The sequence below is a fragment of the Onychostruthus taczanowskii genome, unplaced genomic scaffold (assembly GCF_017590055.1).
Source record: "Onychostruthus taczanowskii isolate IOZ18803 unplaced genomic scaffold, ASM1759005v1 scaffold47, whole genome shotgun sequence".
NCBI classification, from domain to species: Eukaryota; Metazoa; Chordata; class Aves; order Passeriformes; family Passeridae; genus Onychostruthus; species Onychostruthus taczanowskii.
The window spans coordinates 1,788,499-1,805,190 of NW_024502236.1; the positions used below are offsets into that span (position 1 = coordinate 1,788,499).

Sequence of the window (16,692 nt, forward strand, 5' to 3'; positions counted from 1 at the left end):
TTTGCTTGGTCACCATTTCACACCTCACATGGGACAGGCAGTCTGCAGGAGACCACCAAGGATGCTGTTCTCCCCAGAGAGGTTTCTCCAATCAGATGGAGAAACGTCTCCAGCAATGGACTGCATTGGAAGGTTGGACTGGGCCAATGGTGTCCTGTCAGCAGGAGAGACTTTGGGAGGGGCCAGCTCAACAAGCTCCTGGGGGCTTTTAGAGTCTTATTTTTTGGCCAGGGGCTTTTTGACTTTGGGCTTGGTGACTGGGGGGGTTTTGTGCCGTTTTTTGGGGTGTTTGAGTCTGAGGGCCTTTTGAGTCTTGTTTTTTCGCCTAGGCTCCAGTCTTTTGACCCGTGCTTCTTGCCCTGGCCTCAGCCTGCCTTTTGGCTCTCCTGCCCTCGCTGGCTCTTGCTCACCCTCGTATCTGTCCTGTCTCCCTGTGTTCGCGACCAATGTGCTGCCTGCTTTGCCTCCATGTCCCTGCCTCTGGTGCTAATGCCTTAATGCCTGCTTTGTGTCTCTCCCTCCCCTCTCCCCTCTCTCTCTCTCTTACCCCTCCCCTCACCTTCATCCTTTTCCATTTTCCTTCCTCCTGTCTTTTCTAGCCCTCTTTAGTAGGGCAGCTCTGTTTTTTGTTTGCTTGTTTGTACCAACAAATGGTTCTCAGGTACAATGCTGTCTTGGTTGACTTAATTTCATTCTAGACCATCTATTTTTAAAAGAACTCCTCACAGTTCCCCACACTGGAACACGACAAGAATCAAATAAAATCACATAGTATCACCAAACAATAGGTGTAAAATTGCCCCTCATCTATTTTGTACTCAGCACATAACACTGGTTTGCACAAATGGACTTTGTGATACAATGCCTAAATATAATTAGTTTGGTTCCAAAAACAGTATCACAGATGATAGAGAAGTACACACAGAATTATGAGCTCATATTTGCCTCCACTGTTGTGTAAAGTCTCCTACAATTATGACCAAACTTATTCAATAAATGACCAGTTTTTATCACTGGGGATTTTCTTTTCAAGCTATTTTTTGATAGCTTTATGGAAGAAAATAACTCCCTCTCAGAGTTTAGCAGCCATAAACAGAGAAAAGGAAGCGATTCTGTGAGAGTGGGTGGTGGGCTCAGGGATTGATCTTCGAGTCAGTTCTTGTCTCCTGTCTCCTGTCAGTTTGTTCCTACTGCACTTCTCCAGCTTTTCCTTTCTGTACATCTGGCATATATATATTGACTGAAAATAACTGTGTCTAAATGCTGAATCTAAATAGCACCAGGACCTTGGCAAGAAAAGAGATGAGGCTGAGGACTAGACTTCTGGAGTCAAAAATCTCTATGAAATAGCTTGTACTTGTACATCCTTAGAATGGGAAAAAAACCCTCAATAATAGATCTACATATATTTCTTTTGCCAAATCTCTGAGAGTTCTGGAAAAATAAGCCTTCAGTTAGTAAACTGATTTTTATTAGTTATACCACAGCTAGCAAATAAATACATACATAATAAATTAAAATAAGACATATGCACACAAAGCAAAACACTGTGCTATGTTGATAGTTTCATATTTATTCTAATTGAAAATATGTTACTGTTTGGTTAAATTTTAAATAAAAATCCTTTAGCTGATGCTGCTATTATGTGAATGGCAAGTTTTAGAACAGCAAGCTAGATTTTAGGTCTGTCCATATGTTTTTGCGGACAAATAGGCTTTTGGTGGAATATGATTTTCTTTTTCATTTCAATATACTATTTCATTTCAATATACTATTCTCCAGGGAAAATTAAGTCCTACTACTTTGATTTTATTTTACTTGCATCGAAATGCAAATACTTGGTGAAAAAAGGAGAATCCATTAACCAGCAGCAAAGTGCCAGCAGCAAAACTACAGACAAATAAATGTCTAAATTTGATTTTAATCTTTGTCACTTGTCAATCAGCCTTTTCATATTTTGGGCATGGCTTTATTCCATAAAAGAGGTTACAGGGTGCATTTTCTGTTAAGCTCAATTATGGTCTTTCCCTTGCTGTCATTACTTCCCACATCCACTGACTTTCTGTGGGCACAGGATGCTTAAAGAATATCTAATTCAAAAAAGTGGTGTCAGAGTTCTGAGTATCTAATGAATCATTGACTTTTTGGTTTTTAATTCCCTGTAATCCTGTAGGAAGGAAAGAAGTTAAATCATACATGTCTAGCAGATATAGCATCTCTCATTTGCTCAGAGAAGCTGTGGCTACCCCCATCACTGCAAGCTCTCAAGGTCAGGTTGGGCAGGACGTTGAGCACCCTGGTCTAGTGAAAACTGTTCCTGCCACAGCAGAACTTTTAAACCACATGTCATCCCAGAATACAAGGAAGAAGAGGAGAGGAAAGTCTAGGAAGAGTAAGGCTATAAGAGATCCATAGTTGACTTTTTAGGGCTCTAGATTCAGCCCAACTATACATTCAGCAATGTAAAAAAATCTACATTAATATTTTGAAAAAGAGAAACCTTCAAAATTCTCATTTAGTCTGTCAGGACCCAGGACATTCCTCTGCCCTGGGTGATTCAAGACCCTGGCAAGTGGCTCAGAGACCTTGGCACAGAGTCAAAAACCCCTGTGGTTTTGATTTTAGTCCATGGAGAAAATTACCATCTTTGTGTAAAGATGTAAAAGCCACAAGAGTTTGAGCAGAATCATAGTTAATTTGTCACAGGGTGAAAAAGTAGAATTTTGGGGTTTTAGAGTAGGGGTTCAAGAGGTAAGATGGAGGAATCTGGGTGTGCCCTGTCCTTCTTCTCCTTCTTCTTTTCCTCCATCTTCTGTTGTGATGGTGACACTTCTTGATTGATTTAGAGTAGAGACAGACTGTCTAACATAGGTGATAGGATTGGAAAATTATTGCAGATAAGGTACATGTAGTTCTTATATAGTATAAAAAGTTAACACCACCCCAAGGGCAGGGGTTGTGCCACAACCTGACCTGCTGGACAAATCTCAGCAGGTCAGAGAAAGAATGCAACAGATAAGAAAAAATAAATAACCTTGAAAAGCAGAACCGATGAATCTCGACTTCTTCTTCGGTCGCGGGGCTGGGAAGAAGAGACTTTCTAACACTTCGGGGTCATCTCAACCACAGAAACCTGAGATGTCACAATCTTAAAATTTACCATTTTAAGATATTGAATTACCTATTCCAATAACATAATCCTAAATTATTGATGACCATGTGTCTTTCTACTCACTTACACAAAACATTTGAAATAATTATACTGAGACCTCAAAAACCAGAAGAATGCTTTTCTCCTTCATACTGGCTCCTTGCATAGTGATATTTTACATAAACTATACATAAACTAGATTTGGAAAAATCTAGGAATATCTGTGCTCACCTCAGCGTCTGAGACCCATTGGGGCCACCAGCCAAGCTGACCTAGCTTGCCAAAATTGAAGCCTCACTTAGATTAAAACCAGAGTGTAAGTAAAGCTCTAAAATACAAGTTGTGGCTGTTGTGCTGACATGAAGCAATTAATTTGCAGTGGCAACAAGTGACTGTGGTTCTTTTCACTTTCTATATGTTACACACATAACATTTTAAAAGCTCAAGTAATGAAAAGGGAGGTCACCCATGTGTTATTTTTAAAACTTGATCACCACAACAGTCAGGTCATGGGCACGTCTGATTAAGCCTTCAACGAAACTCTGAAGTTTCTCATCACCTTCCAGAATGAAACCTCAAATACCCTCCAGCTTCTCAGTTGTTTTGAAAAGTTTAAATGGAATTCAGTCTGATTCAGTAGCTCTGTATAATCTGAGTGAAGAGTCAAGGTTTTTCTATCATACAAATATAGCTGTAAATTGCACATCAATTCTGAAAGAAATCTTCCTTTTTAAAATCATCAGTAAGTCTAATTTCTTAAGGAAGGCAACAGGAATAAAGATAATGGAATTTTGACAGTATGATAACTTTCTAAGTAGTAGTAAATTAATGAAAAATGTAGTTTGATTGTGTTGAAATCCAGCAAATCAGAAAATTGAATGAAACATGAAGGAACAGGAATTCCTGCAGAATTTAAAGAGAAAACAATTTAGCAAAATGATCATTATTTGTGATCAAATTTACCTTATCAGCATACTTTACTTAATACTGTCTCCCAGCTAGGAATTGCATTTCTTTTTCCCTGACAGAGTCTTTGTAAAAATATTCTATGCCCCAGCATTTGGATTTACAATCAAAGCCAGGAGGCAAAGAAGGCTGCATTGAAATGCATTAAATTATTTTATAGGCTTTAATATGGAAAATATCTATCATTAGGCCTTCCTAATTAACCAGAGTGAAGCAACCAAGGTAATAAAACTAGGGAGAAAGCTGCATTTAACATCTTATACTTGTATCTATAATAGTGGTTTTATCCTTCGTATCCCTGATCATTTTCCATTTCTAGCTGATGCCAGTTTAAGCGCAAAACTTGTAACAGTGAATTACATGTTTGGGGTTTTATTCCAGAAACAAAGTCTATTTAGAAGCAAATGTTAAAAATATCAATCTTTCAGGATACTGAATCTTATGCATTACACTACTCTAAGTAGTGCATAGCAGGTAGTGCATAGCAGTGTACAGTGACATCCCAAATCCAGTTTTTCCAGCCCTGTTCATTATCACTACTAATAAATCTTTTTTTTTTTCTGCATTTAGTACAATTATCTAGAATATTCCCATATAGCTCATACTTTACATGATCTCTTCCCATAATTCTATTTATCCTCATTTCTCTTTTTATAACTACAATAAATATTTTTAAGTGTTCATTGAGTTTTCTGAAGAATTGCCTGAAAAAAATATAAGCAAAACATTGCAGAAGTAAAAAATATTAATCTGTTTAAAAAACTGGCATTGGTAATATTTCTGATATAGTTGTATTTAAGAGCAAAAAAAAGTATCGTAGCTTATTTGTTTTCCTTGCATTTCCAGGGGTGCTCATGTGTGGATTTTCTGAAGTAAAATGACAAATATCATGTGCTTTTTTAATTAATTTTTCAATGCTAATATTCTTTAGTACAATTAATTAATTAATAAATTATAAAAGTAGGGGATATATACATAGTGAAAATAGTCATCATGTAGTATCAAGTGTTACGATGAGACATTGTTCTGCAAATCTAAGAAGAAAAAAAAAACATTCTGGAGAATATATGTTGAAATGCTCTCCCAAGTGTATACATATTTATGAAAAAACAGCACACAGTGGCAACCACAACATATTCTCATCATTTTCTCTCCTGAGAGATAAGACCCCAGAGAGATGCAAATGGGGATTTCCTATGATTTATGTTCATGGCTTCAAGAAAAGCTTTTTTTCTCAATGGCCAAATGTAGTTGTCAAAGGAAGGTAAAATCACACCACAGCTAACACCCCAAATAAGTTGTAAAATGAAGGGTAAGGATGTTCTAAGTGATGTAAAATTGTGTGCCATAGAAATTTGAACACCACATTTTCCTATTTTAGAAAGCTCAGCTTTTTTCATGGTTCTTCAAAACCAAAAGGCATATTATAGTAGAAATGTGAGCTAGAATCCCACAGAGATGATGAGAAAAACTTTTAAAACTGTAGGAAGTCCAAGGAGACTATTAATAAATAATGGGGTTTTATAATTCCTGAGACACCAAAATAAAATAATTGCCCTGTGAGCAAAACTTCTCAAACAATAGCAGCAGGCCAAGTCAGAGAACTTTCCTGTGACTGGATGAGCAATGCTCCTCTAAATGTCTTCCTGGTAGGAGTCTAAAGTGGTTTTTTAATTAAAAAAAAACCCAAACAAACAATCCCAAAGAAAACAAAAACAAAAAACCACCCTAAACTAAACAAAACAAAACAAAACAACCTAGGAAATCAGACGAAACAAAAAAAAAAAACCCAAAAAACAAAAAACAAAAACAAAAAAAACCAGAACAAAACAAAACAAAACAAAAAAAAAAAAACAAAAAAAAACCACAAAAAAAACCAACACCCAAAAACCAAAAAAAACCTCATACCAACCAAAAAAAATCCCAAAACACCTACACCAAAACTTGTAACTAAAACTTTAAGAATCACTTGCAATAGGTGTCCTAATGAGAAAGAAAAAAAATATATATAGTGTTAGTCCATTCCACAAGAAAATATAAATGAAAGCACTGCTAAGAAACTCTCATTTGATCTCAGTTAATAGTTATTTCTGCCAAAGCACAAACATACAGTCATATTTTTCTATTTGCCCTAACAACAATAGAAGGACATAAAAATTTTCAGACATTCTGTAACAATAGGGTGTAGAATATCTCAGAGTCTAAATTATTTCAATCTAGCACTCCAATCAAATTCTACTTTTAAATAAGTAAAAGCGCAAATGGAGATAGAAATTCTTTGCTGATGTATTTCAGTCTCTTGTCATTGCTGTTTTATCAAGAAAATATGAGGGAGAAAAAGGAAAAAAATAATTTTCTGATTCCTTCTTACTTTTTACTGTCTGCCAACCATATGTCTCTCTGCTGAAGTAATAAAAATAGATTGTTATAAATGTAGGATATAGTAAGAGCAAAGGAAAAAAGGTTAGACTAATTTTTTTCAAGTTTCAGAAGGCCTTAAAATTACATCAAAAGAAGACTCATATTCTGAGGGAACTGGTTTATTTTACTTCATATTGCAGCTCAGCTCTTAGACAATTAAATTATCTGCAAACAGTCCACTGAATAAAATAAACAGCAGATAGGGTGTCTGAACTTAATGTTGATTAAAGTAGGAAAAAATATTTCAAGAAAAAGAAACAAAATTTTAACTTACCAGCTTGACCAAGTGTATACTCTTGGTATCTTGTTCCTATTCTGTTTGTGGCTGTACAATTATACCGTCCAAAATCACTATCAGATGTGGGAGCAATCTTTAAAATGAATAGACTTTGTAAATATTAGTTGCTTATTAAATATATATTTTTTTAAATCAGAAATTCAAGTATTTTCTCTTTAACCAATATGCAGATATGTTCTTACTTCAACATATATAGTATATTCTTCAAACATAGACCTAAATACATATTTTTTTCATGTTTGACTCCCCCTTCTTCAAATGAAGAAATCTGATAATGGAAAATAGTGATATTGTTCATCTTTAAATTTTACCTTTAAACAATAATTTAAAAACCCCAACCAAACAAAAACCCCCAAAAATAATCAACTTTTTTGTAGACACCAAGTGCCTATGAAGCAGTCATTTTAATTTTCAGTCTTTACTTGGTATTTTAGTTTTATATCTATTTATAGATTTTTTTTACTTCCAATAAATGCAGATTACATTTTTGTTGGGTGTAGTTGGAAAACTGAGCATAAGCCATTCAAATAAGATTTATTTTGTAATTACTCATAAGAAATGTGTACATAGATCAGTTCATATACAGTTGTTTTGATGTTTTGTTCCTTTTCTAAGACTGTTACTCATTAAATTGTACGTTTTAGCCTTAAGTACACTCTACACTACTCACAGTGCTGCCAAACTGAGGACAAAATTATGTTCTGCCACCACACTGATTTCCATTTGAATTCTTACCTCTAGAATCAGCTTTCTTCCTGTACTGTAGGTCTTCAAATGAGTTGTATTTTTTACAGGTAAAACTAATTTTCCTCTTTTCCACTGAACTGAGGCAGATGGATTTGCTAGCACTTCACAGCTTATATTGATGGGATTGCCTTCCCAAGAGTAATACATGGTTTGATTTGACATGAACGTTGGAGCATCTGGAAAAAGGAAGTAGTGCAAAGTTTATTAACCAGTTTAGTAAAACAAGCTGTATATCCATATCCAAGCCTTCATGTTCAATGAAAAATTTCACCTGTTGTGTCAGTTTACTACAGAATATGGAAGTATTAGTATTCAACCATGAGTTTGTTGGGCTTTTATCTTGGTAAGTTTCTCCTCTCCTAAATGGTTTCAGCTGAACTTGGGAAAGAGAATACCTGTCAAATATATTTAACTTTAGGCAATCACAGGCCTTTGAAAGACACTCTCTCAGAAATGAGGAGGAGCGTTTCATCTTGAGGTTGACAAATTCTTCAGCCAGACCCTCACATGAAAAAATGAGGTTACCTAAAAACACCTGTCTGCTCATGTGCTGATTTTATAGTGTCTTCTTTAGCTATGCAGAAATTACAATCACTCCTCAAATTTTCTTTTGCTATGGCTTCATTCATTTCTGGCTGGAATTTTATTATACTTTAGGAAATCTTTTAAAAGAGAGATGTTTATTTGTGGAAATAAAACTTCAAAAAATAGCAAAGGAATACCAAAAAATATTACAATGTATTCTACCTAGTGCAAAAAATATATTGTGTGTACATTATTTAGGACAATCTTTCTATCCGTTCCTCATACAATTATCAAGGTACAGCCAAGGAAAAAGTTGGTGTGTTTTTCTTACAAACCTGACTTGTTTGTAAGAAATATCTGCCTTAAACATATACCAAACACTGAGTCTGACACAGAGGAAATTGTTGGTTTGCAAAGTAACTGTGATCTTCAGACCACAGTGCCACAAAGTGACAAGACTTATTTCTTTATTCACTGTTTCTCTGGAAAGCAGGAAGTTTAGTGATCTCTATAAAATGAAAGGGAGTAGCCTTTCCCCTCTTCTTCTTATGTCGTGGGTGAATAGTGCATTTTTTCTATCAAATATTGATTTGTGTTATTTCCTAATTTCATCGTTACTATCTTTTAACAGTATTAAAAAAATTCTTTATTCACAGAAGCTTCCTTAATGCTTTAATTCCAAAAGAGAATTATCAGTTATAGCTGTTGCAATGGTATCTCTTTTTAATATCTAAGATACATACATGTTTTCATATGTGTCTCTGGAAAATCTATTCTAGTCCTCTCACACACAGTTTAGTTTTAGGCAAGAAAGTTCCTAATAGGCATATCAGAGACGAGAACTGAGCATCTTTAGTATGAAATAAAATTTAACTTCAGGAATGGTTAAGAACAACTGGGTTTTTTTCTTCTTCTTTTTTTTCCTGAAGTGCACATTTTCAACTTCTTCCTGTTTGCCTCTGTCAAAAAGCATAATTTTTTGATGACATATACTGCTGCTGCTGCATCTAGGCATACAGACTTTGAGCAAAAATAACTGTTATCAGTGGAAATTTTAAAGCACAGATCAAAGCTGCTACATTGCTCAAGGACAGCAGCATTTCCTTTAATAACTGTTCAGCCCTTATTTTTGTAGAAAAACAAGCATTTTCATCTAAATAAGTAAAGCTTGCCTGGCTATGAATTTATTTACGAGACACAGGAGTTTATCTTTCTGCTCCAAGAGATTTAATAAGTAATTCTAGTGATCCTGTTTTTCACAGACCTTTAAATACCCCATATTTCAGCAGCTAAACAGTTTAATGCAAAGAACAGACTATCAAAGAGTCGTCAGAGTGTACTAGAGAATGTGAAGAAAAATGCAGACTGCATAAGCGTGTTTTATGGTTAGCTATGGTCAAGAATCTCAGAATACCAAGGCTCAGAGCCTTGGCTTTTCCTCTGGAAATGAATTTCATGGTGGGAATCACTTGTAGGAAAACTGTAGAAACTTATTTCTGCATGTTCAATAGATGGATCAATAGCATGTTCAACAAATAGATTGGAAATCTCATAAGAGTCTTCGTGAGGTTATTTCACAAATTTTATGTAAGCACTGTCTTCCAGTGTGCAATTTCTCACAATTTCACTCCATTTATGAACACTGGCATGAATGTTGAAGATTAAAAGATACTCTGAATCTGAGAAATCCTCCTTCCTAGACAACATTATGTGGTTTGATGCTCAATAAACATGTGGCAAACTCATATCCTATTTTAAGACTTACAAGTGAAAAAGAAGCATACACTTCTATAAGGCAGATAAAAGCATTTAAGAGAATAGGGACTTCCAATTAAGAGAATAGGGACTTCTCTCTTCTAATGATAGATTTTAGATGCCCAATGTATATATTTTTTGATATTTTAAAAGTATAGGTGAATTATGGACTTCCATCTTTACAAAGCTACAGGCATTAGCAGTCATAAACACAAAAAACCACAAATAGGACTAAAAGTCTGTCAAATAAAGATATATCTCAAAATAAACAACTCACAATTGTAAAGCATTCCCCTCAAAAAAGAGCTTTGTAATGTCCCTCTCAAAAATCTATGTAAAAATGCTTTGCAGCCATTTCCTCAGCAGTCAAGAGCTCCAATATACAAAAAGAAGAGGACTGTACTAATGACTTGAAAGAGAAAGATTATCTTAAGACAGATGATTTTTGATTTCCCAGTCAGGAACAGATTAAGATGCCTGGAGTGATGACATTTTACAAAAAGAATATAATTCTGGAAATAATTTTCTTTTTACAGTACAAATAAAAAATAATTTACATTTCTTATGAAACCAAAAAACTGAATTGGAAGGGAATAATTTGTGTATAAAGATAACTTGTTTTTTCTTGTATGCTCTTCATCACTAAATGCTGTTTAGTATGCTTTAATGGTTACAGAATAAGTATTTATCAAACATAAATACACATTATGTTTAATATAAAAGAATCACGAATAATAGCAAACCTAAAAGCTAAGTCTTTGAAAATATGTTTGACTATATTATATGTCTACAAAACCTGATTCCATCAGTTGTATAATATAACAAACAAATTAACATTAATAACCAGAATATTTATCACAAAGGTCTATCAATTGAAAATGAAGTAAAACCAAGTAGAAATGAGGAGGTGGTTCTATGTAAGGATCTTTAAATGCAATATATTTATTGTTTTAAAAAAATAAAAGATTCAATGGAAATCAGTTAGAAAATTAGAACCATAAAAAATAATAATGCGCTCTGCTTAGCTTCTGTGTAACTGAGAATTAATTTACACCTGACAAAATTCAATGCAGGGTGCAAATGAACTGTTCCTTTTAAGCTTTTTTACATAAAGTAAAAAGTTAAGATGACATACTAGAGTTCTGAACAGATAAGTAGAAGTAGGAGCTTGAATACACTCCATTAAAAAAGAAAAATCAACCCTGATGATATTTCTTATATCTGACCTTTTAGCACTTTACTGAAAGCAAAAAGTAAAATCCCTCAGAGCTGAAAAAAATTTCAAAATTTACCATTGATATGATTTAATAGATGCACACGATATCATAGAATATCTCAGGTTGGAAAGGACCTTAAAGATCACCCAGTTCCAATCCCCTCTGCCATGAGCAAGGACACCTCCCACCAGGCTGCTCAGAGCCCCACCCAGCCTGGCCTTGAACACTTCCAGGGATGGAGCAGCCAAAGATTATCTGGGCAATGTGCCAGGGCCTCGCCACTCTCATAACTAAAAAGAGTTCTCCCTAAAATCTAATTTCTGATAACTCTTCCAGTTTAAAACCATTGTCCTTATGCTATCACTACAGATAAAGTCTCTCTTTTGCACATGGAAAGGCTGCAAGTGTCTCCTTAAAGCCTTCTCTTCTCCAGGCTTATCAACATCAACCCTCCCAGGCTGTCTCCATAGCTGAGCTGCTCCAGCACTCTGATCACCTTCATGGCCCTCACCTAGACCTGCTCCAGCAAGTCCATGTCTTTCTTGTATTTGGTGTCCCAGAGCTGGATGCAGCACTGCAGGTGGGGGTCTCACAAACGTTGGGTAGAGGGGTAGAATCACTCCTCTTGACCTGCTGGCCACGGGGCTCTGGATGCAGCCAGGATGTGGTAAAGTCCATAAGGTTTTAAGGTTCAACTATGAAAGACTGAATATTGTTTTGGAGAGATTAGGCAATCCAAATGAAAAAGATACCTTGAAAGAAAAAAGACTATATCACAAAGATATAAAACTAAACCAAGCTATTCTATGGGTGTAGGATTCTGTAGGAAATTATAAATTTAGAATGGCATTTTAGAGTAGTTAATGTTATGGTACCAGCATCAGCTGAACTCAAGCTGATCATTTTGCCAAGCAGGAAAGAAACCAACAGGTTGGCACTCCAGTTAGAATGAGTCCTGGATAACCTGTGTAAGAAAATTATTTAAGAGAAGCAAATTCTGACCTGAAAGCTGTCTCTAGCATTTATATATCCGTGTTAGTTATAATGTCCAAGAACAGTGATTCAAGAACAGACTAATACATCACCTGCCTTGTCTAGAAAGTAATTAAATTAAGGATGACAAAGATCCACCTCTGGTGTGTGTTTGGTGTCATACACAAAATTAGATACAGCAAATTACCTGATTCAGTACATGTGTCCAGACAACTATAATGGAAGACTGGTGTGCAGAATCAGATTTGCACTTCTTAATTTAAGAACATAGGTTTTCAAAATGTGGCTCTTTGTTCCCCTGGAACATGTAATAAAAATATGTGACAGATTGTCAGGTCTAAGACTCTGGGACATTTCCTACAGTATATTATTGGAAGCCTTGCTCTAAAATGATTAATGTTGGCATAAGTTTCCCATCATCAAGGACTTTAATAAACCGCATCCTCTGGCAAATCTAGTACTGTCCTTGCCATCGATTCTGTAAAAGTGCCTCAATTTTTTGTAACTCTGCCACAATTTAGTTAACAGCCATCTATCTTTCTCTTGCACTTTCTCCCTCATACCTTTTTCAATAGTTAATATTTTAAAATTAATAGCTCTTCCTTGGATACAAAGTAGAAGAACCTCCACAGACAAGTACAATAACTGTCACATATTCATTTGCAAGAAGAAATTATATTAGAAAGCCTTCAAAAATGTGGTTAGGTGACTATATTTTAATCTATAATCATTCTTAAAAGAAAGACAAGAATTAGAAAACTTCAGTTACTTACTGCTACTATCACAATCATGTGGCTGTAAGAAAAAACATCCAAGACCCACCTAAGAAGTTTCCAAATAGAAAAGGTAATGAAATTCATCACAAATTGATTTTAAAATGCCATCATTATTAGCTATAACCAGAGGGGTCTTTTTTATCTTGAATCCAACCTATGATTTCAAAGTTTTGAGAGGTACGTTTCTTTCAAAGCAAGTGCAGAAAACACCACACTTAATTGTAAGGCTTCCTTTCCATTGCCCCATTGTTTCCTCTCAAATTTCACTAAAATATGACATTGATATTCAATAATATATCGACTGATGCACTATTGACTGATTATATCTTTATGGAGAGTAAGAGCCCCCTCCTACTGACAAGCAGTACTAGCTCCTTGAAATCTTAACTTGGGTATTATTTTTAATATTCAAACACCACACCAATCGCTCCATTTCCATATGGTACTTTTTGCTAGATGCAAATCATGTTGATAATTGCACATTAAATAATGTTGGGCAATGAATGCATGTATGGCTCAGGTGCTTGGTGCTGCCAGAATTGCAGAAATTCAATGCACCTATTTTTCTTTGAATTTCATTTGACATTAAAGAATTGTATTTGTTTTTACTTAAAAAAACAAACAAACCCCCCCCCAAAAAAAAAACAAACCTACAAAAGCCAAACTGATGCCCAAGAAATTTTAATTTCATAGAAATGTCTGCTTTGAATTGATACATCTCTCTAAAATTACCTAAACTAGTTTAAATAAGGAGGAGAAATTCTAAAGAAAACATAGCTAGGTAAAATAAGTAAAATAAGCCACCAGTGATATACAAAACAAACTGTTTGCATACGCCTATTAATAATTTTGTATGCCTGTGAATCACCAACACTGGCTATCAGATCTAGGACAGGAAGATTCCCCCTACAGATCCATCACACTAGCAGCAATTTTCATTTTAGCAATAAAATTAGCAGGTGCTGCCCATTGTTAACACATTGTTCTCAAATGATGCCAATTTGTATCAAATTTTCAATTGTTGCATGTATTCCAGGACAGAATTACTGGAATAATTTAGTATGGCCTGACTTCTCCATCAAATATTACATTACATTATTGTCTCATAGGCAGAAGTGAAAAACTGCAATGTTTTTTCTCAAACCAAGATTCTAACCCCATCTTTCTTCCTGCCCTATGTGTCACATTTCCAGAACAAAATCCAGTCTTTACCTTCCATATTTTCCTACTTGTCACCCTTACCTCCACATGCCTCCTTATTGATATCATCTCTCCATTCCCTAATGTCTGTGTCTCTGTCATACATTTCCAAATCATAATAGTTGCTGCATGGAGCAAGAACTCTTAGCCTTTTCATCTCTTTACTTAATTTTTATATGCAGTGTTGTCCAGAAAACAACAAATAAAATCTCTAAAAATTTGTTTTGTTCAAGTTTCAAATTTCACTGCCACACTTATCATATCACATAATTATTTTCTTTATATCAGATACCGTGACTCTGCTTTGATGGATCTGTCTTGGAGGTATAAGAAGGCCACAATGCCTGTTTTTCATTCACACGGTATTACTTTGTAATATGAATTACATTTCATATAGTGTGAAAATACTTGTGAAACCATTTAAAATTTATCATATTCATTACCAATGTAAATATTTAAATTTCACAATGTAGAACAATGCTCAAGGAGGCATCAGAAAATTCTTCCTTGTTTTTTCTTTTTTTTCTACCTTTACTTTTCACAAATGCATATGTGAAAATTTATGACAGTAAGAAAAGATGTTGAGGCATCTATATCCATTAATAACTAAATTTTTAGACAAAAAAAAACCAAATTATTTTATTCTTTCAAAATTGTGCTTTTCTATCAAGAAAAAAATAGCTAACATGTTATTAAAAATCTACGTTAAATTACAGTAAATTAATTGCAAGATTAACCAAAATAAATCTGTAGTAGAGAGCTCTGTTCAGTAAAATTTTATGATAAATTTCTAATATGAATATCATGTTTAACAAGTGATTAACATATATTTAAGCAAAATGTTTTTAGAATGGAATTTTTGTTTCAAAGTAATTTTACAGTCTTTTGGGCTAAATAATAGGTAGATTTATTATATAGATGAATAATTTCTACATTTCACCATACTGTTGTAACATCAGAAAAAGACAATGGATGCATTCAATTCTGCTTCATTCTGGGAAGTTTGGTGAAATGGTTTTGAAAAATGACTGTATGTGATAAACCTCATCTTTTGCACAGAATTCAACTTTCTTATCCCCTTGAAGTCATGGCAGTGGCACAGTAAACTTTCTTCTGTGCAAGTGCGCAAGTGGGAAGAAAAAAAATGGTAAATCTTACAACTGACATTCATAATATGTCAAAATTATCACACTTATTTCATGATGTTAAAGGTTGACCTTTTCCATCTTTGCTTTCTCATTTTAACCTATAAATTTGACAAGAAGAAATGTAACTAACGCCAATAGTATTTTATTAGAAAAGATGGATTTTTTTCTATACAATTTCAATATTTTGTTTCTCTTGAATGTTTTTTTCCTTTAATTTGTTTATTTCCCAGGCCACATGTTTGTATTTATTAGTGTTGTTTTCTGGCTGTGATGACAGGATAGAGCTGGGTCCTCATGATTAATGGATGAAGGGAAGGTATAAAGAAGACAAAGTCAGGATTTTTCAGTGGCGTCCAGTGACAGAAAGAGGCAATGCGATTCTGTGATTCTGTGAGTAGTGATGGCATGTTGCTGCACTGATTTCTTTTAACACTGATTTGTTTTAAATACAAATTATGAACTGTTTGAATTTATCGTGATTTGTGATAGCAGTAGGCAGCTGGAACCTTTTGTGACATTTATCACAACATTGAGGTTTCCCAGAGAATTGTGGATGATCCATCCATGGAAGTGTTCGAGACTAGTTTGGAGGAGCTCTGAGCAACCTGGTCTAGTGAAAGTTGTCCCAGCTCATGGCACAGGGGTTGGTACTGGATGAACTTTAAGATTGCTCCAAACCAAACCATTCTATGATTCTGTGATAACATTTGTGACATCTTGAACACAGTAGTAGCATTTTCACCAACTGAAAGCCTTTCTTCCTTGAAGGTAAACACAATTTGTAGCTCAATCTGTTGAATCCACTTTTAAGTAATGTTGTGTATGTTTTTGGAAAGATATAAAACTAAACTGCATGAAACCAAAGCATCCCACTGAACTGCAGTGCAATACAGCTAACACACAACAATGAAACCAAGTTCAATACTGCAACAGTAATGAGGTTGGTTTCAAATTTTGGCAGGGAAAAAAAAAAAGCCAAAACAAATACAAAGGAAAAGACTGTTATTGATAAGCAATACAATAGTATAACAAATACTGCACAGTTTTCTTTACAGGTAAAGACTATACTTCACATTTTGCATGATAATTTTTTGTACTTAAGTAATACTTAATATTACTATAAAAATCATATTTGGATGAAAAGCAATATTAAGAAAACATTCATGATCCTGGAATACACTAAAAATTACTTAAATGCATTTTTTCAGAAATTGCTTTTTAAGAAATAATTTTTATCAACTATTCACATGGCTGAACTCATACAAAAATGTACCACATTACTCAATGTCATATATTTGTCATAGATGATTCTATCTCAAAACATTACTCTTTGAGCACTGCGAGGAAATAGGCATTTTTGGACCAACTGGCCTACCTAATAGTTGCAGTATCAGTACTGAAATTGAGAGGTTTAACTAAAATAGTGATGTGAAAACTGGTAATTCCAGCTAAAAAGGCCCCTTAGTCAGGGTGCTTCCTGGACAGTGCATGGGAA

The 16,692-nt window shown here is 34.6% G+C and overlaps 1 protein-coding gene across 1 annotated transcript in view; it reads right to left on the reverse strand.

Annotated features, from left to right (window-relative positions):
- NCAM2 (neural cell adhesion molecule 2) overlaps positions 1–16,692 on the reverse strand; it is a 271,811-nt gene that overhangs the window by 67,104 nt on the left and 188,015 nt on the right. Inside the window, exons 10-11 of the mRNA XM_041414781.1 lie at positions 7,572–7,759; positions 6,813–6,909 (exon numbers count right to left, since the gene is read on the reverse strand). Of these exons, the coding sequence (XP_041270715.1) occupies positions 6,813–6,909; positions 7,572–7,759 (285 nt within the window). The remainder of the gene's footprint in view (positions 1–6,812; positions 6,910–7,571; positions 7,760–16,692) is intronic.